At 44.0% G+C, this 26,680-nt stretch overlaps 1 protein-coding gene across 1 annotated transcript in view; it reads right to left on the bottom strand.

Annotated features, from left to right (window-relative positions):
• The window catches only part of SNX6 (sorting nexin 6), a 60,552-nt gene extending 33,872 nt beyond the window's left edge, over positions 1–26,680 (bottom strand). Inside the window, exons 1-6 of the mRNA XM_062205288.1 lie at positions 26,642–26,680; positions 26,438–26,488; positions 18,088–18,192; positions 15,936–16,046; positions 12,067–12,188; positions 9,786–9,909 (exon numbers count right to left, since the gene is read on the bottom strand). Coding sequence (XP_062061272.1) covers positions 9,786–9,909; positions 12,067–12,188; positions 15,936–16,046; positions 18,088–18,192; positions 26,438–26,488; positions 26,642–26,647 — 519 coding nt within the window. The 5' untranslated portion in view covers positions 26,648–26,680. The remainder of the gene's footprint in view (positions 1–9,785; positions 9,910–12,066; positions 12,189–15,935; positions 16,047–18,087; positions 18,193–26,437; positions 26,489–26,641) is intronic.

Raw genomic sequence — 26,680 nt, 5'->3', positions numbered from 1 at the left:
AAAAAACTTTATTTTTTATTTTTATTTTTTTGACAGGCAGAGTGGATAGTGAGAGAGAGAGAGAGAGAGAGAGAGAGAGAAAGGTCTTCTTTTTTGCCATTGGTTCACCCTCCAATGGCCGCTGTGGCCGGCGCTGTGCCGATCCGAAGGCAGGAGCCAGGTGCTTCTCCTGGTCTCCCATGCGGGTGCAGGGGCCCAAGGACTTGGGCCATCCTCCACTGCCTTCCCGGGCAATAGCAGAGAGCTGGCCTGGAAGAGGGGCAACCGGGACAGAATCTGGAGCCCCGACCGGGACTAGAACCCGGTGTGCCGGCGCCGCAAGGCAGAGGATTAGCCTGTTAAGCCACGGCGCCGGCCCAAATAAATAAAATTTTTAAAAAAGTCTTTAAAAAAAAAATTCATCTGCCGGCGCCGTGGCTCAACAGGCTAATCCTCTGCCTAGAGGTGCCAGCACACCGGGTTCTAGTCCCGGTCGCCCCTCTTCCAGGCCAACTCTCTGCTATGGCCCGGGAGTGCAGTGGAGGATGGCCCAAGTCCTTGGGCCCTGCACCCGCATGGGAGACCAGGAGAAGCATTTGGCTCCTGCCTTTGGATCAGCGCGGTGTGCTGGCCGCAGCACGCTGGCCATGGCGGCCATTGGAGGGTGAACCAATGGCAAAGGAAGACCTTTCTCTCTGTCTCTCACTGTCCACTCTGTCAAAAATAAAAAAATTTAAAAAATTAAAAATTCATCTGAGAGTAAAACGCTAAGGAGATATTTAAACAAAGCTTTTCAGTAAGGCTGTTTAATTACAGGGCTAGAACTTAGCAGCGATATATACTAGTAAGTTAAAAACTTTAGAATATGTGAAGCCACCATAGATGAGCACTCTGCAAAGTCTAGAGGAATTTCTAATCCCGTAGAAAGCTCTATGAAGACCCCTAGAATAATAAAATATAAATGAATGAACACATGAAGGAAAAAGTTCATAGAGGAACTGGGAAATATAGATAGAATTAAAAGGAAAAAAAACAGAAGATATCCTGGGGCAGGCATCTGGTGCAACAGTCAAGACACCACCTGGGATGCCTATATTCCACAGTAAGAGTGTCTGGGTTCAATTTACAGGCTCTGCTCATAACCCTAGCTTCTTGCTAATGTGTACCCTTGGAAGCACCAGGTTATGGCTCACTAAAGTGGCTGGGGCCCTTTCACCCACCTGGGAGACCTGGATTATATTTGTGGCTCCTGGGCACTTCAAGCAAATGACGGACCCCTCTATCTCCCAAAGTAAAAAATAAAACAAAACAAGATCTGAAAATATTTGGAAAAATGATATCCTAAAGATCAGGAACTACATGGGAAAGAATTTAGCTAGAAAGTTATCTCAGTCAAAATGGAAAGGCACAAAGTAATCACCACACTTTGTATTCAATGACCAAAAAAATCCCCTCATATGATCATTTAAAAAATGTACTTTTCCTTTCTCTTTTTGCCTCTGTAACTCTATCTTTCAAATAAATAAATACCTTAAAAAATGTAATATGTACACTCAACAAACTAGGAACAGAAACTTCTTTAACCTGATCAAGGACATCTACCAAAAGCTTTCAGCTAACATCACAACTCAAGGGTATAATAATGAATGCTTTCCCCCTAAGGTAAAGGACAAAAACAAGAATGTTTGCTCTTGCTACTTTGTACTAAAGACTGTAGCCAGGGAAGTTATACACGAAAAAGAAATTAAAAGCATCCAGACTGAAAAAGAATAAGTCAAAACAAAAATGTGAAAATTAGCATAGGCAGATGTGGCACCCAAAGTAGCTGATGGTTTTAGTGGTTACAGGAAATTCAGGGATTTTTTTTTTTAAAGATTTATTTATTTATTTGAAAGTCAGAGTTACAGAGAGAGAGAGAGAGAGAGAAAGATCTTCCATTTGCTGGTTCACTCCCCAAATGGCCCCAACGGCTGGAGCTGTGTTGATCTGAAGCCAGGAGCCAGGAGCCAGGAGCTTCTTGCAGGTCTCCCATGCAGGTGCAGGGGCCCAAGGACTTGGGCCATCTTCTACTGCTTTCCCAGGCCATAGCAGAGAGCTGGATTGCAAGTGGGGCAGCCAGGACTCGAACCAGCGCCTATATGGGATGCTGGCACTGCAGGTGGCGGCTTTACCTGTTATACCACAGCGCTGGCCCCAGGATTCAATTTCTGATTGGCTACCATTTCCCTGTGAAGAAGGTCATCATCTATTCAAGAGGAACTGTTGTGAGTGAAACTAGCTTTTACAGAAAGATTATCTAGAGATATGTTTGCTATAAATGATAGAGAAGGTACTCAACACTAGAGGAAAAGCAGTGAAAACAGGAGGGCTGCTAGCAGAGTCAAAATGGCGGTCGGGGGTTAACATGAATCAATGAGTCAAGGAACTGGTAAAATAAGAAAAGATGGGGCCAGTGCTATGGTGCAGCAGGTTAAACTGCACCTAAGATGCCAGCATCTCCTATGGGCAAGTTTGAGTCCTGGCTGTTCCACCTCTTATCCAGCTCCTTGCTAATGCACGTGGCCCAAAAGCATTAGGTGGCCACCCAGGTAGGAGACCAGGATGGAGTTACAGGATCCTGGCTTCAGCCAGGCCCAGCCCTGGCCATTGTGATCATTTGGGTGGTAAACCAGCAGATGGACGATTTTTCTCTCTTTAACTCTGCCTTTCAGATAAATGAATCTTTTTTTTTTTTTTTTTTTTTTTTTTGACAGGCAGAGTGGATAGTGAGAGAGAGAGACAGAGAGAAAGGTCTTCCTTTTTGCTGTTGGTTCACCCTCCAATGGCCACTGCGGCCGGCGCATCTTGCTGATCCGAAGCCAGGAGCCAGGTGCTTCTCCTGGTCTCCCATGTGGGTGCAGGGCCCAAGGACTTGGGCCATAGCAGACAGCTGTCCTGGAAGAGGGGTAACCGGGATAGAATCCGGTGCCCCAACCGGGACTAGAACCCGGTGTGCCGGCATCGCAAGGTGGAGCCTGTTAAGCCACGGCGTCGGCCTCAGATAAATGAATCTTTAAAATACATATTTTTATATGTATATATATAATAAGCATATATATATGTGTATATATTTATATTTGCAAAATATTGTGCAGACTATCTTTTTTAGATTTTCTCCCAAACACTATTTACTGATATTAAAAGGGTTATTTCAGGGGCCAGCACTGTGGCGTAGCAGGTAAAGCTGCTGCCTGCAGTGCCAGCATCCCATATGGGTGCTGTTTCGAGTCCCAGCCACTCCACTTCTGATCAAGCTCTCTGCTATGGCATGGGAAAGCAGTAGAAGATGGCCCAAGTGCTTGGGCCCCTGCACCCACATGGGAGACCTGGAAGAAGCTTTGGGTCAGCACAGCTCCAGCTGTTGCAGCCTTCTGGGGAATGAACCAGAAGATGGAAGACCTCTCTCTCTGCCTCTCTGTAACTCTGCCTCTCAATTAAATAAATAATTTTTTTTTAAAAAAGGATTATTATAGTTTATCATCTTTAGCTCAATTAAGCATATGTTTGTGAGGGGGAAAAAAAAGTAAATCTACTTTGATGACAGAAAATGTATGAAATCCTGATTTCTAAAAATTACTTATAAAGCTAATCTAAACATTCAGTAATCTTTCACTTCCTAATTCAACAAATATTTATTTTACATATCAACTGCTAGGTGTTTCTCTAAAATAGCATAAATGGTGAAAAATTAGTGTTACCCTCACAGAGCTTACATTATAGTGGGAAAGGAAACAGGTAATGCATACACACAAAAAATTTTCATTTTTTATTGGGTTATTTTTAAATATCTATTTATTTATTTGAAAGGCAGACTTACAGAAACGGGGGGGGGGGGGGCAGATATTTCCCATCTACCCGTTTACTCCCCAAATGGCCGCCAGCAGCAAGGGCTGGGCCAGGCCAAATGTAGGAGCCAGGAATACCATCCAAGTCTCTCACATGGGTTATAGGAGCCCAAGCACTCAGGGCATCTTCTGCTGCCTTCCTAGATACATGAGCAGGGAGCTGGATAAGAAGTGGAGCAGCCGGGATGCGAACTGGTGCTCATAAGGGATGCAGTTGTCACAAGTGGCAGCTTAACCCACTGTGCCACAACACTGGCTCCTCAACAAATTTCTAAAAATAGATATATGGGGACTGGCACTACAGTGTAGCATGTAAGGCTGCCACCTGCAGTGCTGGCATCCCATGTGGACACCAGTTTGAGTCCTGGCTGCTCCACTTCCAATCCAGCTCTCTGCTATGGCCTGGAAAAGCAGTAGAAGATGGCCCAAGTCCTTGGGCCCCTGCACCTGAGTGGGAGAACCTGAAGTTGTTCTTGGTTCCTGGCTTCAGATCGCCACAGCTCTAGCTGTTGCGGCCCTCTGGGGAGTGAACCAGAGGATGGAAGACCCCCCCCACCTCTCTCTCCCTCCTCCCCTCCCTCCCTCTCCCTCTCTCTCTCTCTCTCTCTCTCTCTCTCTGTAACTCTGACTTTCAAATATATAAATCTTTTTTAAAAAAAATACAGATATGTGTGTAATTTCAAATAGTGTAAGAGCTGTGGCAATGGGACAGAGAGTGAGGCCAACTTGAGCTCAAGTGGTCATGCAATGATATTACCATGCTTCACTTCATACCTATCCTACTCCACCAAAATTATTAACTAAAATTTTAGCTCAGGTTCTAGGTAAAGCCCAGCAAAAATCAAACTTAAAGATAACTGTGGCTGGCACTACAGCATAGTAGGTTAATCCTCCGCCTGTGGTGCCGGCATCCCTTATGGGCACTGGTTCTAGTCCAGGCTGCTCCTATTCTGATCTAGCTCCCTGATATGGCCTGGGAAAGCAGTGGAAGATGGTCCCACTCCTTGGGCCCCTTGTACCCGCATGGGAGACCCAGAGGAAGCTTCTGCTCCTGGTTTTGGATCAGCATAACTCTGGCCGTTGAGGCCAACTGGGGAGTGAAACAGCAGATGGAATTTCTCTCTCTCTCTCTGCCTGTCTTCTCTCTATGTAACTCTGACTTTCGAACAAATAAATAAATCTTTAACAAAAAAATAAGTAGGGGCAGCAGACTTTCTTGCCTTCTTTCCACGTATACTTTCTATGCCATAATTTAGCAACTCTATCATGAATCATTTTTCAGCTTCTTATAATTCACAATACAGTCAATGCTGCTAGTTATACACTTTCGCATGCAGCACCACATACTACATTCACATTAGGGAAGTATCTTTGCTTAAAATTTTCTATTTCTGTGGTATTGAGTTATTTCACAATACTTTTTAAAAATCTGTGTCCTTTACTGACCTTAGACTTAGGACATTTCACTGCTAAATCTACTAAAATAAAATCAGAAAATTTATATAGAAACACACAAAATTCTTTGATTTTGATGTTAACTTGTAAACAAATAAGCATTATGCTGTATTTGTTTTCTGCTGAAATTATTGATCTTTTTTTAGTTTTACTTTTATTTATTTGAAAGGCAAAGTTGCAGAGAGAGAGAGAGAGAGATGGGGGTGAAAGACAGAGAGAGAGCGAGAGCGAGCGCGCATCAATTTTCCATCCACTTGTTCACTCCCCAAATGGCCACAATGGCCAGGGCTGGGTCAGGCTGAAGCCAGGAGTCTGGAGCTTCTTCCAGGTTTCCCATGCGGGTGCATGGGTTCAAGGATTTGGGCCATCTTCTGCTGCTCCCCTAGGCACATTAACAAGGATTTGGATCCGAAGCAGAGCACCTGGGTTTTGAACCAGCACCCACATGGGAAGCTGGCATTGCAGGCGGTGACTTAACCTGTCGCACCACGACACCAGCCTCTATTAATTAATCTTATTCAATACAGATTTCAAGATCTGGATCATCCATCCACTAAAAATTGTTTTTGCCAGTGGGTGAGGCCTCATGGAGTCTGTCAACACATCTAGAAGTGGCTAGCTCCAGGAAGGCCACAGGCCAGTGGAGACTGGTGAGTTGGGGACCTTACAGGAAAAGAGCTGCCCATTCTCAGGAACACATGAACACAATCTACGAATCCACCCAATGGGGAACTGTAGGGCTTGGCAGACGCTGCTCACCTACAAAGCTGCTCAGGACCCAGGGCCTCTGGGCTTCCCCGACTCTCCTGCAGATGCATCTGCAGCAGGATACTGTCTATGGGCTGCCTCTGTCCACACTCTCACCTCTCTGCCTTCAGGGTAAAATTGGGAGATCCGTGGCACCTACTGGGATCCAACAGAGACTTTGGACATCTATTATACCATTTGCGTGCAGCTGAGAGTCCCTGTGCTACATGTGCATTCTTAGCCGTGATGGACAGTGCCATCTTCCAGGTCACCGGTCACAGCTGGAAGCCATCCAGAACCTTTCAGAAGAGGTGGCCACAAGGCCAGGTGCTCAGTAGTTTGAACTTTCACTGTGTGCTCTGGGGACCCAGGGGAGGGTTCTGAACAGGGGCTGTATTCTGGTCTAGTACGTTAAGCCACCACTTGCAGCACCAGTATCCCATATGGGCAACTGGTTCGAGTTTCAGCTGCTCCACTTCAATCCAGCTCCTTGCTAATGCACGTGGGAAAGCAGCAGAGGATGGTCCAGCTCCAACCACTGCAGCCATTTAGGGAGTGAACCAGCAGACAGAAGATCTTTCTGACTCCCTCTCTTTGTCTGTAGCTCTCCCTTTTAAACAAATAAAGTCTTTAAAAAATATTGTTTTGGGGGCTGGTGCTGTGGCGTAGGGGGTAAAGTTGCTGCCTGCAATGCTAGCATCCCATATGGGTGCCGGTTCGAGACCTGGCTACTCCACTTCCAAACCAGCTCTTTGCTATGGCCTGGGAAAGCAGCAGAAGATGGCGCAAGTTCTTGGGCCCCTGCACTCACATGGGAAGACCTGGAGGAGGCACCTGGCTCCTGGCTTTGGATTGGCACAGCTCCGGCTGTTGCGGCCAACTGGAGAGTAAACCAGCAGAGGGAAGACCTCTTTCTCTCTCTGACACTCTTTCTCTCTCTAACTCTGACTTTCAAATAAATAAATAAATCTTTTTAAAAAATATTGCTTTTGCCAGCACTATGAATGAAGAAATAATTAAAGCTCAATCACCTTAATCTTCTCTTTTGCACGATAACAGTTTTTAGGCAGTGAGGATAATTAGGAACAATCTGGAGGTCAGTTAAACAGATCAAGAGTAAATGATTTGTGGGCCAGCACTGTGGCTCACTTGGCTAATCCTCTGCCTGCAGTGCCGGCACTCCGGGTTCTAGTCCCGGTTGCTCCTCTTCCAGTCCAGCTCTCTGCTGTGGCCTGGGAGGGCAGTGGAGGTTGGCCCAGGTGCTTGAGTCCCTGCACTCGCATGGGAGACCGGGAGGAAGCACCCAGCTCCTGGCTTCGGATTGGCGCAGTGCCAGCCGTGGCAGCCATTGGGGGAGTGAACCAATGGAAGGAAGACCTTTCTCTTTGTCTTTCTCTCACTGTCTATAACTCTCTCTGTCTCTCTCACTGTCTAACTCTGCCTGTCAAAAAAAATGATTTGGGGCCAGCGCTGTGGTGTAGTAGGCTAAGCTTCCACCTGCAGCGCTGGAATCCCATACGGACGCCAGTTCAAGTCCCAGCTGCTCCTCTTCCAATCCAGCTCTCTGTTATGGCCTGGGAAAGCAGCAGAAGATGGGCTCCTACACCTACATGGGAGACCCTGAAGAAGCTCTTGGCTCTGGATTGGCTCAGCTCCGGCCGTTGCGGCCATTTGGGGAATGAACCTGTGGATGGAAGACCTTTCTATTTCTCCCTCTCTCTGACTGTAACTCTACCTCTCAAATAAATGAAATAAAATCTTAAAAAAAAAAACAGAATCAATGATTTGGGGCTAGCTTTGTAGTGTACCAAGTAAAGTCACTGCCTGTGATTCTGGCATCCTACATGGGCAGCAGTTCCTGTCCCAGCTTCTCCACTTTTGATACAGCTATCTGCTAATGGTCTGGGAAGAGCAGCAGAGGATAGCCTGAGTGGGTCCCTGCCACCCACATGGGAGACCTGGATGAGGCTCCTTGCTCTTGGCTTCAGCCTGGTCCAGCACTGGTCACTGTGGCCATATGGGGAGTAAACCAGCAGGTGGAAGGAAGATCTTTAAGTCTTTCAAGATAAATAATTTTTTTAAAACTCTATGACTTAAACCAAAGAAGTTCTGAATTCTTTTTTTTTTCTTTTAAGATTTACTTTATTTATTTGAAAGTCAGAGTTTGGCCGGCGCCGTAGCTCAACAGGCTAATCCTCCGCCTTGCGGCGCCGGCACACCAGGTTCTAGTCCCGGTCGGGGTGCCAGATTCTATCCCGGTTGCCCCTCTTCCAGGTCAGCTCTCTGCTATGGCCCGGGAAGGCAGTGGAGGATGGCCCAAGTCCTTGGGCCCTGCACCCGCATGGGAGACCAGGAGAAGCACCTGGCTCCTGGCTTCGGATCAGCGAGATGCGCCGGCCGCAGCGGCCATTGGAGGGTGAACCAACGGCAAAGGAAGACCTTTCTCTCTGTCTCTCTCTCTCACTATCCACTCTGCCTGTCAAAAAATAAAAAAAAAATAAAAATAAAAAAAATAAAAATAAAAATAAAAAAAAAGAAAGTCAGAGTTACAGAGAAAGAGGGAGAAAAATCTTTAATCCACTGGTTTACTCCCCAAATGGCCACAAAGGCCAGGACTTGGCCAGGAGCCAGGAGCTTCACTGAGGTGTCCCATGTGGGTGCAGGGCCCCAAGTCTTAGGCCATATTCTGCTGCTCTCCTAGGCACATTGCAGGGAGCTGGATCAGAAGCAGAGAGGCCAGGACTCCAACTGGCACCCATATAAGATGCAGGCATTTGTAGTCGGTAGTTTAACACTGGCCCTCAATATTTGAATTCTTTACCTAAATCACATTCTTAGAATTCTCCATAAGGCTTTAGAAGTCTTCACAATAAAATTTAAGAAACATTAACGGGGGCTGGTGCTCTGGCATAGCAGATAAAGCCGCTATCTGCAGTGCCGGCATCCCATATGGGCATCTGCTTGAGTCCCGGCCTCTCCACTTCTGATCCAGCTCTCTTCTATGGCCTGGAAAAGCAGTAGAAGATGGCCCAAGTCCTTGGGCCCCTACACCTGCATGGGAAGACCTGGAGGAAGCTCCCAGCTCCTGGCTTCGTATTAGCACAGCTCTGGGCATTGTGGCCATCTGAGGAGTGAACCAGCGAGCAGATGGAAGACCTCTCTTTCTGCCTCCTTCTCTAACTCTTTCAAATAAATAAATAAAATTTTAAAAAATAGAATAAATAAATAAATCTTTTAAAAAAAGAAAAAAACATTATTGAATTTGCTAACTCTCCTTCTAAAGAAGCTCAGAGTTTAGGATGTAAAAAAAATCAACATCCCACACAGTAAAAATTGAGTATTTTTTATTTGAAATGTGTGAGATCAGAAATGTTTTTAGATCCTGGAATTTTTTGGATACAGAAATATTTGCCTATCCTAAGTATCCCTAATCTGAAATGCTACCAAGTCTGAAACTTTTTAAGCATTATGTTGGTACTAAAAAGGTTTTGGATTTTTGATTCTTGAATTAGGAATGCTCACCCTGTAACATGATTTCCCTAAACCCTCCAATTGATTCACTTAAATTCTACCAAAATACTACAGAAAATGAGTCACTTTAAAGTGCTTTGACAAAGAAAAATATTTTTAAAAAAGCCCAATTCCTTTCTAAGTACTCTTTGCCTTTTCCAATGATTTTAAGAAAACCTTGATCACTGCTTTCGCCAATCTGATACTCACATCTTGATTATATTCCAAGAAGACATGGAAATTTAAATCTTTTCTCAAAATAGGATGTGCTGCCACCCGACATAGGAACACTTCATGCATTGCAACTGTCTTCTTAAATATTGCCAAATATTCACTAGAAACAATATACAAAATTAAAGGTAAAAAAAACTTGCATCAATTAAAAAGTCATCTACAGAACATTTTTGGCAAATATTCTTTGGATTATTCTAAATGTAACTTAAGAGATACAAAAATATGAGCTATGTCAACAAAGGTTTCAGTTGAACTGTTAATGATATATAAAATCCTGCTCTGAAAATCCCATTCTAGTTAACAGTACTTATTATATCCAAATGTTAGTACTTATAAGTTTTATCAACTTTCCTTACTACACAAGTTAACACAGGTCATTACAGGAGTGTTTGTTCTTATAGCTCCAGAGAAAAGGTACTACAAATAATTTGATACCACTTTAATGATTCAATTTCTACTTTTAAGCACCTTAATATAAAAAAAATGCCAAATCCAAACCTTAGTAAACATATTTTCATGTTATTTTCATCTAGTGACCTAAACACACAAGAAACAAACACACCATGGAAACTGATTTTTGCCATTACCCTGAAAAAACTTGTTTAAAATATTTTAACACACATCAATGAATCCCAGTGATCATAGTAATACCTGTGAGTTTGGAAAAGAAACAAAACACTCAAGGAAAAGGCCCAATATTCTTGCTTCAACTACGTGCAAGAAGGATAAATTTTACATACCAGCAAACCAGCAGGACCAGTGTTGGGAGAAGTTTGATCTCTGTGAGGGTATTCATTCAGTGAAGACAAAAAAGAAGGATGCAGAGGATGGAGGTAGCAGTAGCATAAACCCAACGTTCTCTGTTATCCAACCCCTAACCAGACCACAAAAGAATCATGATCAGGGCCACTAGAAAATCATAGATTCTTCAATAATAATGTGCTCTGTTAATTTCCAGTTTTCAGTCGTATGAACTTTAAGTATGTACCTATCTGCTATCAGACTATTCCTGTATCCAACACTGACAGAATTCTTAAAATACCTGTCACCGTATCACACTTCAACAAAGACCTACTTTGCTATTACTTTTCAAAAGGTTAGCATTCTGAAAAGGAGTCTGGTAGCAGTGTGAACACATACTTGAAAACTGAAACTATGTGGAAGAGGAGAAAAGGAAATGCATGAAGGAGAGAAGTGACTAGGAAAGAGCAGTGGAAGTGATGATAATGAAAGGAAAATTTATTTCCTTATACAACTCTCAAAATTAAGAGAAGCAATATATAGAGGGGAAAGATTCTGCCTTTATGCTGAACTTGAAATTAAGTTACAATTTTTTCAAAGGTTGAATACACTTCTAGTAAATATGAAACTAATGGTCATTTAATGAAAAATTTTAATATTCTCTAGTTACTCTGCTCCTATTATTTTTTCCTTTGGCTAGAAGCCACAGGCAGAGAATACAGTTATGGGGTATGGGGGGCTATATATACACATTAATTTTTTTTAATTACCATTAAAAATTTTATTTATTTTCATTTCATTTCAAAGGGAGAGAGAGACAGAGAGAGACAGAGACAGAGACAGAGATCTTCCATCTGTTGGATCATTCTCTAAATGCCTGCAACAGCCAGGACTAGGTGAGGCTAAAGGCAAGAGCCAAGAATTCCATCCAGGTATCCCACACAGGCAGTAGGGATCCAAGTAATTCAGCCATTATTGCTGCCTCCCAGGGTGCCCATGAGCATGAAGCTGGATCAAAAACAGAGTAGCCGGGACATATCAGTGTCCCAAGCAGCAACTTAACTGCTGCATCAATGCTTGCCCCTATACTCTTTTTTTAAAAGATTAACAATATATGTAAATAGTTGCTCAGCACACTCCATGAGAAACAAGTTTCAAAAATATTTTTTAAAAAGAAAACTAGGCTAAAAATCACTAAGGTCTTACAAAAAAATCTACATTCTGTTTTAAAAAGTTATGTTCCCTTTTCAATTTTGTATAAGCTTCTGGAGCCCATTTTCAATTTGCAGAGTCTATTTAAAATATTAAAGAATTTAACAATGGAGACAATCATTCTATAATTTTCCTGTAGGCTCTGATCATGATCGTTAACACTGGCTGTGTGACTTAAACCTGCATTTTGCATAAAGGGTCACTACAGTAAAATGATTAAAAGAATGGGATATCAGACAGCATACAAAAAGGCATTAAAACAAGCACAATTAACAAAAGCAACAACAAGAACAAAATCACATACGCTTCCAGTTCCTGTTTCATCTTTGTGAATTCTTCCTTTGTCATTGAACCTTCTCCTTCTCCAAGTTTTTGTAGTTTTTCCCGTGAAGCATCAAAATCAGGTCTTGGTGGCGCTGGTGGAATCTACAATAGAACCAAAGCACTAATTTTAAGGGACATTCATGTCTTGCAACATTGTGCTACTGCCACCATCAAAGAATGGGAAAGTTAAATGTATCCTCAATGTACTGGGCACCAGGAAACCAACTTCATATAAGAGAAATTAACCAATTCCAGGCATTAAGACTGAGGTAGAAATACTGCGTAGGAAGAAATACAGCATAGCACTACTTTCTGGTACTAGAACAGCAGTTCTTGAAATTCAGTCTGTAGACTCCTACATAGCAACCTAGAGTCCTCAAATTCGTATGTGCACCAAGCTCTATGAATATGTATAACATGTATACCACTTTTCAAAAGTATGTAAAGGATAGGATTAAAAACAAATTTTTAAAATTTTTTTAAATTATAGAAATTATAATAGTGTTTTTTTTTGTTTGTTTGTTTTTTGATAGGCAGAGTTAGACAGTGAGAGAGAGAGACAGAGAGAAAGGTCTTCCTTCCATTGGCTCACCCCACACAAATGGCCGCTACGGCCAGTGCGCTGCGCTGATCCGAAGCCAGGAGCCAGGTGCTTCCTCCTGGTCTCCCATGCAGATGCAAGGCCCAAGCACTTGGGCCATCCTCCACTGCCTTCCCGGGCCACAGCAGAGAGCTGGAATGGAAGACAGGCAACCGGGACAGAACCAGCGCCCCAACCGGGACTAGAACCCGGGTGCCGGTGCCGCAGGCGGAGGATTAGCCTAGTAAGCTACGACACCGGCCCTATAAATAGCTTTTTAAGTGTGAGAGGCAGAAACACAGCACACTACCATAGGCTGGTTCACTCCTCAGATGGCCATAACATCTGGTATTGGGTGAAGGCAGGTGCTCGGAATGCAAGCTAGGTCTCCCACGTGGGTGGCAGGAACCAAATTACCTGAGTCATCAACGCTTCCTCCCAAGATCTGCACTGACAGGACGCTGAAGCCAGGAATTGAACCCAGGTACTTGATATAGGATGCAGGCTTAACTGCCAGCTAAATCCGAGTTTCCTCATAGTGGAGTTACGCTAGTGTGCTTTTTTAAAATCAATAAATAGTAACAATAGAATGCAGTTTAAAAGGGTCCTGGATTACAGGAATGTATCAGAAGCAAAAGGAACTGCTTTAAAAACAGGACAATAGCACCAGCATTGTGGCTAGCAGATTAATCAGCTGCTTGTGATACTGTGTTGGCATCCCATATTGGAGCAACAGCTTCAATCCCAGCTATATTGCTTCTGACCCAGTTTCCTGCTAATATGCCTAGGAAGGCAGTGGACAATAACCCAAGTACCTGGGACCCTGCCACTCATGTGGGTGACCAGGATGAAGTTCTTGGCTCCTGGTTTTGGCATGGGCAGGCCCTGGCTGTGGCATCCATTTAGGTAGTAAGCCAGGAGATGGAAGCTATTTCTCTCTCTCTCTGTCTTTCTCTCCCTGTCACTCTGTCTCTCTTTCTCTCTCTGTCACTCTGCTTCTCAAATAAATAAATCATTTAAAACAAAAACAGAATGGGACAGGTGTTTGGCCTAGTGGATGAGACACCTGCATCCCACGTTAGAGTGCCTGGGTTCCAGTTCCACACCACTTCTGATACCAGCTCCCTGCTAATGTGCACCATTAGCAGGGGGTAATGGTTCAAATGATGGGTCACTATCACACACATGAGGCACCTGGGTTGACTTCCAGGCTCCCAGCTGCAGCCTTGCCTTCCAATCCTGGCTGTTGCAAGCATCTGGGAAGTGAGTCAGCAGATGGGAGCTCTGTCTGTCTCCCAAATTAAAACGAGTTAAATTTTCAAAGAAAACACTAAAGACAAGACACAAATTAATGACTAACTTTATTTTCTTCATTCATAGTCAGGGAGTAAATAATCACTTACCATATGTAAAATGTGAGATCTAGAAGAGATACTTCAAGGGAAGGATATTTTAAAAAATTATTCAAGAAGGAAAGGCCTACAAGCAAAAATTGTTAAGGGGAAAATGATGGAAAGTTAAAGAGGGCAGTGCAGTAACGGGGAAAAAGTTAAAATAATAACTACAAGAAATGGGTTACACCAAGGAAAGAAAGAGTCAGAGATGATCAAATAGCATTCAGCATACATTCACTGAGCATCTGCTAAGCACCAGGCACAACCCAAAATACTGGGCAGATAAAGATACATAAGACCAATCTTAGTCACTGAAGTCTTTATCCTATGAGAAAATAAAGCAGCAAAAAAGGATCATCAGACAAAATTGGGGGGGGGGGGGGAGAGGGCGTGTAGAAACAGAACGGGAAAAGAACACAATACTGATTGTTCACCAAAATCCAAGCTGTAGAAAGAAAAGGAGGGAGGTGGGCTGGCGCTGTGGGTTAGCCGGTAAAGCTGCTGCCTGCAGTGCTAGCATCCTATATGATGGCAGGTTCAAGTCCTGGTTGCTCCACTTCTGATCCAGCTCTCTGGCATGGCCTGGGAAAGCAGTAGAAGACAGCCCAAGTCTTTGGCCCCCTGCACCCACATGGGAGACCTGGAAGAGACTCCTGGCTCCTGGCTTCACAATGGCCCAGCTTTAGCTGTTGTGGCCATTTGGGGAGTCAGTCAGCAGAGGGAAAACCTCTCTCTCTCTCCCTCAGAAAAGGGCAAGTGTTGTGCCACAGCAGGTTAAATCGCCTGCGATGCCAGCATCCCATCTGAGTGCTGGTTTGAGGGATAGGTGCTCCACTTCTGATCCAGTTCTCTGCTAGTGCACCTGGGAAGAAGACTGCCCAAATGCTGGAGCCGCTGCCACCCATGTGGGAAACTTGCTAGAAGCTCTGGGTCCTGGCTTCGGTCTGGCCCAGCCTTGGCAGTTGCGGCCATCTGAAGAGTGAGTCAGCAGATGGAAGATCTGTCTTTCCCTCTCTCCCTGTAACTTTGCTTGTCAAGTAAGTAAATTAATCCAGAAAGGAGAGGACAGGAGAGCAGAACAGAGTGGAAAGAAAGGAAAGGAAAACAAATGACTGAAAAAAGGAGTAGGCAGCCACAAGAATGGAAACAGAATGAGGTCACAGTGATTTCAAGGAAACCAAACACAATTAAATTTTAGAAATCTGAGCACAGAGGTCAGTGGTGTGGTGCAGTAGGCCCATATGGATGCTGATTCATGTCCTGGCTGCTCCTCTTCTAATCCAGGTCTCTGCTTATGGCCTGGGAAAGCAGTGGAAGATGGCCCAAGTGCTTGGGCCCCTTCACCCTCATGGGAGATCCAGAAGAAGCTTCTGGCTCCTGGTTTTGGATCAGCCTAGCTCTGGCCATTGTGGCCATTTGTGGAGTGAACCAGCAAACGGAAGACCTCTCTCTCTGTCTCTCCCTTTCTCCATCTGTAATTCTTTCAAATAAATGAATACAATCTTTAAAAAATAAAATCAGCATGGTCAACGGCTGATGTAGGATAATCATCTATTCTTGATTACAGTATCTGACGCATATTTATATTAGATAACCTCGTAAGGTCCTTAATCCCTTAAAACAAGCCTGTGTTAATTCTAACAGCCCTTAAAACAAGCCTGTGTTAATTCTAACAGTAAGAATTTCAGTTTATAAAAGGGAGCACAACATATCCACAGACTCAAACATGACAAATTAAGATAAAAGGTGATAGTCAAATATATTGGCATTTTAAATCATCTTATCAGCTCATTAAAAACATTCAAAGATTTCAACACATTAGAGTATCTAAAACATTCCCAGAAAATGAGTTTAAAATGAAACCTCAAAACTTACTATGTAACCTGCGTAGTCTTCATTTTCAACGAAGGAATCATGAAGCCAAATAAATTCCTCATGTTGTCGAACAACAGAAAATTCATTCTGCTTAAAATTTGGCAACGAGCTCTGCAAAGATATGCTCTTAAGTTAAAGTCAAAATTACACTAAGAAGCTTTTAATAAATTTTACATCTCTGCATTTTTCTAAAATAGTCTTACACAAAAGACTATCATTGCCTTTAAACTCTAATGTAAAAACCCTAAGATATCCAAGCAAAATTATCCTCAGATCTCTGTAAAAACAAATTGAGAGGCATTTATTAGATAGTACTGCCAGTACTTAAAAGTCATCCTATTAATAATATACATCAGCATTGTGGTACAACTGCAATGCTGACATCCCACATGGACACTAGCTCAAGTCCTGGCTGCTCCACTTCCCAACCAGCTCCCTGCTAACTCGCCTAGGAAAGCAGCAGAAGACAGCTCAGGTACTTGGGCCCCTGCCAACCACGTGGCAGACCTGGATGGAGTTCCTGGCTCCTGATTTCAGCCTGGCCCAGCTCCAGCCATTTCAGTCATCTGGGGAGTAACCGAGAGGATGGGAGATCTCTGTTTCTAACTTTGCCTTTCAAATAAATAAATATTTTTAAAAATTTTTTAAAGTCATAGTTAGAGAGGCAGAGAGAGAGAGAGATAAGTCTCCCATCTGCTGGTTCACTCCCCAAATGGCCGCAACGGCTAGAGCAGAGCCAATCCGAAGTCAAGGGCCAAGAGTTTCTTTCAGGTCTCCCACATGGGTACAGGGATCCAAAGACTTGGGCCATCCTCTACTGCTTTCCCAGGCCATAGCAGAGAGCTGGATCAGAAGTGGAGCAGCCAGGACTCAAACTGGCACCCATATGGGATGCTGGCATTGCAGGCAGCAGCTTTACCAGCCATGCCACAGCACCAGTCCCATAAATAAATCTTAAAAAAGAAAAAAAATATATCAAACTCAACCATTCAAACCAAGGAAAATTGATTTGCAATCCAAAAATGTACCCAAGAGCTGAAATCTAATAAGGTAATTTGTAAACCAATAATTTGACTAATTGGGGCTGAGTTCTAGACTCCTGCCTTTGGCCTGGCCCAGCCTTGGCTGTTACAGCCATTTGGGAGAGAACCAGCAGATGGAAAAGCTCTTGTTGTCTATCTCTCCCTCTCTCTCACTCTGCTTTTCAAAAATTTGAGGGGCTGGTGTTATGGAGAAGTGGGCAAAGGCGCCACCTGTGTGCCCACTTCCCATATGGACACCGGTTCAAGTCCCAGCTACTCCACTTCCAATCCAGCTTCCTGATGGTGCACCTGAGATAGCCCAAACCCTGGGCCCCTGCCACACCTATGTAGGAGACCCAGAGGAAGCTCCTGACTTCTGGCTTCGAATTGGCCCAGCTCCAGCCATTGCAACCATTTGGGTAACAGACCAACAGATGGAAGATCTCTCTCTGTCTCTGCCATTCTCTCTCTCTTTCAAATAAATAAACCTTTAAAAAATAATAATAATTTGACTAACTGAAGGAATGTAACAAAACTGAATGTTACACTAGAACATATTAACAAAAATCTAGAGAACATTAAATTTACATTATGTCTAGGTTCCATGAATTACTAAAAGGTTAACCTTAAAGTACATTTTCCTAAAATATTTTGTTAAAATAGCAATGAACTATAAACTAGGATACTGTTTTTTTTTTCCCTATTATGTTCAAACCTCAAGTTCCCAGGCTGGTGTTGTGGTTTAATAGGTTAAGCTGCCACCTACAACACCAGCATCCCACATGGGCACTGGTTTGAGTCCCAGCCGTTCCACTTCATATCCAGCTCCCTGCTCATGAACCTGGGAAAGCAGCAGAAAATGGCCCAAGTCCTTGGGCCCCTTCTCCCATGTGGCAGACCCAGATGAAGCTTCTAGCTCCTGGCTTCAGGCTGGCTGTTACACCCATCTGGGGAGTGAACGAGCAGATAGAAGATCTCTCTCTGTACTTCCTTCTCTCTTCCTGTAACTCTACCTTTCAAATACATAAAATAAATCTTAAAAAAAAAAAAAAAAGTCAAGTTCCAATCAACATAATTCCATACTTAATATTAGTACAATAAATAATACAAACTACAAAAAACACATTTACCTTTGTATGCACAGTGAATTTTACTTTATCTCTCTCACTAAGAGCATCAGAAATGTCCACCTGCAGGGCAGCATCACTTTGAAGATCTACATTTATTGCTTTAAGCTAGAAAAAGAAAATAATATTTTAGTTAAAGTTCTGTGTACTTTCACATAACTTCATTCTTCTCCCAGACAAAAATAAAATGCAAAAATAACAAAGGGAATCTTTTAAAAAGATTTATTATTATTTATTTATTTGAGAGAGAGAGCCAGAGAGAAAAGTCTTCCATCTGCTGGTTCACACTCCAAATGGCCGCAATGGCCGGAGCTTGGGCAATTCCAAGCCAGCTTTTTCCAGGTCTCTCATGCAAGTGCAGAGACCTAGCACTTGGGCCATCTTCCACTGCTTTTCCAAGCCATAAGCAGAGATCTGGATAGTAGGAGCAGCAGCCAGGACACGACTGGCACCCTTATGGGATGCTGGCACCGCAGGCAGAAGCTTAGCCTACTATGCCACAGCACCGGCCCCAAAAAATACTATCATAAAATAGTCAATGAGTAACTCTAGGTGCCAGTGTTGTGGTACTGCAGGTTAAACCACCACTTGCACAATGCTGGCATACCATAACATGGTGCCATTTTGAGTCCCACTACTCTGCTTCCAATCCAGTGTCTTGCTAATGCTCCTGGGAAGGCAGACGGCCCAAATACTTGGGTTCCTGGCTTCAAGGAGTGTACTAGTAGATGGAAGGTCGATCTCTCTCTGACACTCTGTCTTTCAAATGAATAAATACATAAATCCTTAAAAAAAAAAAAAAAAAAAGGCACCACCAGCAATGCCAGCATCCCATATCAGAGTACCAGTCTGAATCCTGGGTACTTTGCTTCCTATCTAACTTCCTGTTAACATGTCTGGGAAGGCAGAGGAGGATGCTCCAAGTAATTGGATCCCTGCCTTCCATGTGGGAAATGAGGATGTGGTTCCTGGCTCTTGGCTTTGGCCTGGCCCAACCCTAGCTGTTGTAGCCATTTGAGGAGCGAGAACCCAGCAGATGGAGAATCTCTATTTTTCAAATAAATAAATCTTTTTGAAAGATAATAAATAAAACCAACCATCTTATTATCTACCATCTACTGTTGCTCTTTCCCTTATGGTCTGCATTATCTCTTCATTCTCTGCCCAGCCCATGTACTCACTCAATCACTAGACCTTGTGAATTCTTTCTCTTAAATATCCCTTTATTAACTTCCTTCCTCTTCCACTGCCTTAGTTCTACCTTCATTTCTCATCTGGACTGTTAATACAGCCTGTTAACTGGCTTCTTTGTTTTCTGAAATGCAACATCAACCCACTCTCCAAATCAGAGTAATCTACGATATTATTGCCATTGGGCCTGTCTTTCCCAGCTTCAAAATTTCCCACTGCATGGATTGTTATCATTATGCACTCTGCATTCTATTTGTACTAGCCATTATCTTTATAACTCTCGGTCTGGCAAAAACAGGCTCTAGAAGGAATCACATTACCTACACAAGCTATCCTCTCTGCTCCCTCTCCCCTGACAGCCTACAAAATTCCAAATCAACATTTAAGGCTTAGCTCATTTTGGTGATAGTATGCTGTTAACAGCCCACACCCTAGAGTCTGATTGCTCTGTTAGACAGCAGTTCCTACTAGTTGTATGACCTTGGGAAAGTTACTTAATCTCTTTAAACCTTGCTTTTCCTTTCAAAAGTAGGGATAGCAGCAGCTACTTTATCGGGACTTGAGAATTGAGTTAATATATGGAAACAAGCAATTGCTGTGGTAAGTGTGTTAACCATTACGTCTTTACTACTGCCCTTTACCCCAAGGTTAAACACACTCTCATGGGACTTTATCACAAGGGATTATAACTCCTTCACTACAATGTGATGATCCAGGCTATCCTCAGCCAACACAACACATTTTTATCTGAAATAACCATCAATAGAAGTGAAATGTGTTTAAGATAAATGCTGAATAGGCACAAAAGAAAATGTAATCATTCAGGTTAAGTCTTAAAGGATAAGTCGAATTTCAAGTAAAAGAAGAGGCAAAAAAGCACTCTACAACACTGCAAACATTATACTGCAGAAGTGGGGGCAGGCATCTGGCCTAGCTGTGGGACGCCCAAGTCTCCCAGCTCCAATTCCTGATTCTAGCTTCCTGCTAATGTGAACCCTGGGAGGCATGGTGATGGCCTGAGTGGGTTCCTGTCACTGGTTTTCTGTCCCAACTTTGGCTACCAGACCATTGCAGGCATTTTGGAAATAAACCAGCGAATGACAGCTCTCTCTCAATAATTTAAAAAAGTAAAAAGATGCTTAGGCAATTACAAGTAGAATAGGGTATGGGTGGGGTAAGCACACTGAGAAATGAAATCAGCCAGAAAAAGTTATAAACAGTGTAAAATTCTAGTCTGAAGAGTTTGGATCTTATTCCAAAAGAATGGGTCCAATTAAGTCCTTTTGACTGGTGGTGCCATATGATTTTGTCATTTCAGTTATATAAGTAATGCGAAAGGTGGGTTAAAAAGTTGAAGATTGAAGACAGTGATTAATGACAGACGAGGAAAAGGGAAATGTGGTTAAAGGGTACAAATTCTCAGTTATGAGTAAGTTCTGAAGAACTAATGTATAGCAATGGTGGCTACATTTAATAATAAAATTTGCTGAGAATACATCTCAAGTGTTTTCACACATATACAACCTAGGCAGGAAATAAATAGCAAGGACTTATAACTGGGTAAACAACATTTCCCAGGTAAAATTAACTAACCTCAGTGGCTATTCTGAGGATAAAGGATATGATTTAGAAATTTCTTGACAATTAAAAAAATGATGCCACTAATGAAGAAAAGCAATACAGAGGGAGGAGTGAGGTTAGAAGTCTAGGAAAAGGTGTAGTTACTCCACCTAAAGTAATTTTTTAAAGCAATAAATGTATTTAGATTGAAATCAAATGATAAAATTATGCCATCACCCTGCCATGCACTGCTCTTATTTAACAAGCACACTGGAGCAAAATGTGTACAATTCAAAAGGTTCATTTGAGGGCAGAAATTACAGTGCACTAGATTAAACCACTGCTTGGAACGCCCACATCCCAAACTGGAGGGCCAGTTTGAGCACTAGCCCCTCTGTTTCCAACCCAGCTTCTTGCTACTGTATCCTTGGAGGCAGCAGATGATGGCTCAGGTGGTCGGCTCCTGTCCCTTGCAAATGAGTACTGGATGGGGTTCCAGGATCCAGGCTTCAGCCTGGCCCACACCTAACTGCTGTAGGCACTTGGGGAGAGAACAAAAGAATGGAAGATCTCTCTCTTAAGTAGATCAAAATAAACAATTTTTAAAAGGGTCTATTTACTAAATAATATGTTACTGTCTTTCATTTGTGGGTGAGCCTATTATGTAGAGGTGGGGCTTAAGAGATCAAAAGATGGCCAATATCAACACTGTATATTCTTAAAAGTCTGCCTTTTTAGTTTCTCACAAAACAGTATTTTCTTGGGGCTTGAGGATTCTGTTCTGATTCAAACATCACAATGAAAATTTAACACTGGTAAAATATTTATTTAAAACTACTGACTTTAATTTTGCTTAATTGCTGCTTTATGTGAAATGTTTATTGCTTCTGAACATATGATGTCCCCTTTGCAACTCCTATCAAATATGCACTTTATGCTTTTTCTCTATCATTAATTCCTTTTTTTTTTTTTTAAGATTTTATTTATTTATTTGAGAGGTAGAGTTACAGACAGTGAGAGGGAGAAACAAATGGCTGCAACAGCCGGAGCTGTGCCAATCCGAAGCCAGGAGCCTTTCCTGGTCTCCCATGTGGGTACAGGGGCCCAAGGACTTGGACCATCCTCCAATGCTCTCCCAGGCCACAGCAGAGAGCTGGATTGGAAGAGAACCAGCACTATATGGGATGCCGGCACCACAGGCGGAGGATTAACCTACTGTGCCACGGCGCTGGCCCCATGAATTCCTTTCTTACAAGGCTGAACAAGACTATGGAAACTGGGATCAGAATTGTAGCATGATGGGTTAAGCTGCCACTGTCCATTTACGTGCATGCCAGCATCCTATAACGAAGGCCACTCTACTTCAGATCAAGCTCCCTGCTAATGTGCCTCAGGAACCAGTGGAAGATGGCCCAAGAGCTTGAGCTCCTACACTAGCATGGGAGACTTGGATGAGGCTCCAGGCTCTTGGTTCCTTGATTCAGCCTGGCCCAGGCTCAGCCTTTGAGGCCATTTGAGGAGTGAACCGATGGATGAAAGATCTGTTTCTCTCTCCCACACCCTCTCTCTGTAACTGCCTTACAAATAAATTAAATAAATCTGAACAATAAGAAGATTACAAAAACTAAAAATGCAGGGCTGGCGCTCTGGCATAGCAGGTAAAGACATTGCCTGCAGTACCAACATCCCATGAGTGCCAGTTCAAGTCCCGGCTGCTCCACTTCCAATCCAGCTCTCTGCTATGGCCTGGGAAGCAGTAGAAGATGGCCCAGGTCCTTCCTTGGGCCCCTGCACCCACATGGGAGACCTGAAAGAAGCTCCAGCTGTTGTGGCCATTAGGGGAGTAAACTTCTCTCTCTCTCTCTCTCAAGATGGTCCAGGTCTTTGGGCCCTTGCACCCACGTGGGAGACCCGGAAGAAGCCACTGGCTTCAGACTGGCGCAGCTCTGGCTGTTGTGGCCATTTGGGGAGTGAACCAGAGGATGGAAGACACATCTCTCTGTATCTCTCTCTGCCTCTGCCTCTCTGTAACTGCTGTTCAAATAAATAAATAAATATTTAAAAAAAAAAAAAAACTAAGTGCAACGCTTAAAAGTTCTAATTATGGCCATCTATTTCTATGAGAACATATCCTAACATATCCATCATAGCTAAGTTATATCCATAAAAGTTAAGGAATCTTAAAACAGACCAGAGAGCTCTGTTCCTGAAATGAAGAAATAGCAGAATAACTCCTTGAAGCAATAATCAAACCTCACTGTACAACAGTGGTTATTAAAGTAGTATGGTGCTACTCCTGGTCTCCCATGCGGGTGCAGGGCCCAAGGACTTGGGCCATCCTCCACTGCACTCCTGGGCCATAGCAGAGGGCTGGCCTGGAAGAAGGGCAACCGGGACAGAATCTGGCACCCCGATCAGGACTAGAACCTGGTGTGCCGGCGTCGCAGGCGGAGGATTAGCCTATTGAGCCGCGGCGCCGGCCTGTAATTCTGTATTTCAAATAAATAAATAAATTTTTTAAAAGCATAATTAAAAGAAAAGTAATGCTTGTTAAATGCAGTTATCTGCAATTCTCTCCATCCCAAGAGACTATGATTTAGTAGCAAGGGTGTAGGCCCCAGAAACTTTTCTTTCCTCCAACATCCCAGGTGATTCTGATGCAAGTATTTCAAGGCCACTTTGGGAAACACATACACACACTTGCTCTGATGTCAGGAACATACTTTAGGGGGTCAGCGCTGTGGCGTAGCAGGTTAAGCAGCTGACTGCAACGCCAGCATCCCCTGTGGGCGCCAGTTCAAGTCCTGCCTGCTCCACTCCCAATCCAGCCCCCTGCTAATGTGCCTGGAAAAGCAACAGAAGATGGCACAATCCTGCCCCATACATGGGAGACCCGGATGAAGCTCCTGGCTTCAGGCTTCAGTCTGGCCTAGCCCTAGCCATTGTAGCCATTTGGGGAGTGAACCAGCAGGCAGCAGGTAGAAGATTTCTCATTCTCTGGCTCTCCCTCTCTAACTCTGCCTTCCAAATAAATCTTTAAAAAAAAAAAAAAAGAAAAGAAAAGCAGTTTAAAGTCCACCTTCCCCACTCACTGCTATGTGGCCTCTAATGTTTGGATTTCTCATATGCATAAGGAGGACATTGATGGGTCAGAAGATGATGAGAGGGAACAATGAAACATTGCTTACACAGTGCCTAAAACAATGCCCAAAACAGTGTGCAGGTATAATTATTATTGTGACTCACCCAACTCCACAAGGCAAAAATAAGGATGAACTAGACATGTGTACGTATTCATATGACCTTTTTTTTTCTTTTTAAATTATTTGACAGAGTTAGACAGTGAGAAAGAGAGACAGAGAGAAAGATCTCCCCTCCGTTGGTTCACACCCCAAATGGCTGCCACGGCCAGAATTACACCAATCTGAAGCCAGGAGCCAGGTGCTTCCTCCTGGTCTCCCATACGGGTGCAGGGACCCAACCACCTGGGCCATCCTCCATTGCCTTCCCGGGCCACAGCAGAGAGCTGGACTGGAAGAAGAGCAACCGGGACTAGAACCCGGTGCCCATATGGGACGCAGGTAGAGGATTAACCAAGTGAGCCACGGCGCCGGCCCCCATGATGACCTTATAAAAGCCTTCAAATTCATGATTTTTTTTCCATTTTCACATTAAAATTTTCATATACACAGTTCTACCAGAACTTATAGTCTGGCATATTCTTTGTCTGCCTTTCCATTTAATTTTGTAATACACAAAAATGTTTCTAGACACGTAAGTGCTTCCCTCTCCATAAGCAAGTCTTACCAAAGGCATAAAACCATGAATACAAATATTCATCAGAACATACCCTACTTTTCACATCACCAGTGTAAATATTCAACAACTTAATATTTTAACTGAACACTAGTTAGATTTAATACAAAGCAAATACTGTATGCTTTTCCTGGTAGATCAGAAAAATAAAACACAAAGTCATTATCTTTAAAAAAAGCCAAATTCGGCCTGTGCCATGGCTCGCTTGGCTAATCCTCTACCTGCAGTACCAGCACCCCGGGTTCTAGTCCCGGTTGCTCTTCTTCCAGTCCAGCTTTCTGCTGTGGCCTGGGAGGGCAGCAGAGGATGACCCAAGTACTTGGGTCCCTGCACCTGCATGGGAGACCGGGAGGAAGTACCCAACTCCTGGCTTCGGATCCACGCAGCGCCAGCCGTAGTGGTCATTAGGAGAGTGAACCAATGGAAGCAAGACCTCTTTCTCTGTCTCTCACTGTCTATAATTCTCCCTCTGTCTCTCTCTCACTGTCAAACTCTGGCAAAAAAAACCTGAATTATGCAGCATCTCTGCTCTTTAAACTTTGATAGAGTTCATCTCTTACTACAAACAGCAACATTATCCCACAATATTTTAGCACCTATCACAAATCCACTAGAAGACGCACCTCTCACATTATCTAAGACAGATAAGTAAAAGCAAAACAGAAAGCTAAAGTATAGCTGTTAAATGTGAAACAATCATGAGACTGTGGGGTGGCACTTATCCTATATCAATATTTTCAAGTGCTCACTTGTACAAGGCACCAGACTTTAGACAAGGCAAATGGGGGGGGGGGGGGGAGCCTGAGGGAGAAGAGGAAGGAGAGGGAACACAGCAGGAATGCCCTTTCTCACGTGGAGTACAACCTGCCTCCAAAAGGCCAAGGGTAAAACGGTGATTACTAAGGCCTAGGAGGTGAGGGAAAAGGAGAATGTTGGTCAAGGGGGACAATCTCTCAGTTATAAGCTAAGTTCTGAAGAGCTACCATACAACATGGCAACTACACTTGCTAACTAGTAGGTCTCAAGGGTTTTCCCACACAAAACTGGGAACTAGGTAAGGTGATGGATATGTTAGCTTGATTGTGGTAGTTGGTTCACAACGTATGTATAGTACCAGTTACATACATTATTACTTGTCAGTTTTATCCCAATAAGGCTAGGAGGGGGAAATACAAAATTAACAGACCCTACAAAACATGTTTTTTTTTTTTTTTTTTTTTGATCTTCGGAAAAGTAAAGATACTATAGGCTACAAGCTCTTTTGCAAAATCTGGTAGGACACTGGAGAAGAGTTCCGACTCGGCGACTACAGAAAATCATTGCAAAGGGGGTAATTTAGAATAAGCTCCTACACTGTTATGCGAGAGAGGTAAGAGCGCATAGGAGAGGGTTTGAGAGGTCTACACTGGCAGAAAACCGAGGATACCGCCAGGAAGGGGTGAGAAGCGATTTTCGTGGTCCCAAGTGGCAGGGTGGGGGCGTTCGCGCTCCGGCCCCCACCCTCACGTCCCCTGCTCCCTGCCCTGGGCGGGGAAGAAGTGCCACAGGAGGGTCCGAGCCCGGTTAGGGGACAAGAGGCCGCGGGTCCCCGGAAAACCTGGCACGGTGCGTCCCCCAGGGAGGAAGGGCTGCAGGAGGGCGGGGCGGGGCGCGGTGCGGCGAGGAACCCGAGAGGAGGACGCTGGGGAGGGGGTGCAGCGCGGCCGGGGACCCCTGCCCACCCACACCCGGAGGGCCTAGACAGAGGAGGAAAGGTTCCGCGGAGATCGGAGGAGGCAAAACTTACTCCGCGGTCTTCCTCAGAGAGGAAGTCGGGGCCGTCGTCCAGGCCTTCCTGCTGGGTCGGCAGGCCCGGCGCGCCGGGGGAGAGGGTGGGATGGGGGAGACACAAAGGGAGACATTAGTGCCAGTCCGGCGCGGTCCCCGCGCCCGCCCCGCTCCCGCCGCCCCCACCGCGCGCCCGGGGCTCCGCGCCGCGGAGAACACCCACCATCATGGCTGCTCCGAGGCGAGGGCCAGCGCAGGCGCG

This window comes from Lepus europaeus, chromosome 11, assembly GCF_033115175.1.
Source record: "Lepus europaeus isolate LE1 chromosome 11, mLepTim1.pri, whole genome shotgun sequence".
NCBI lineage: Eukaryota > Metazoa > Chordata > Mammalia > Lagomorpha > Leporidae > Lepus > Lepus europaeus.
Note: the sequence above shows the minus strand (reverse complement) of the source record. Positions and strands in the feature narration are given on the sequence as shown.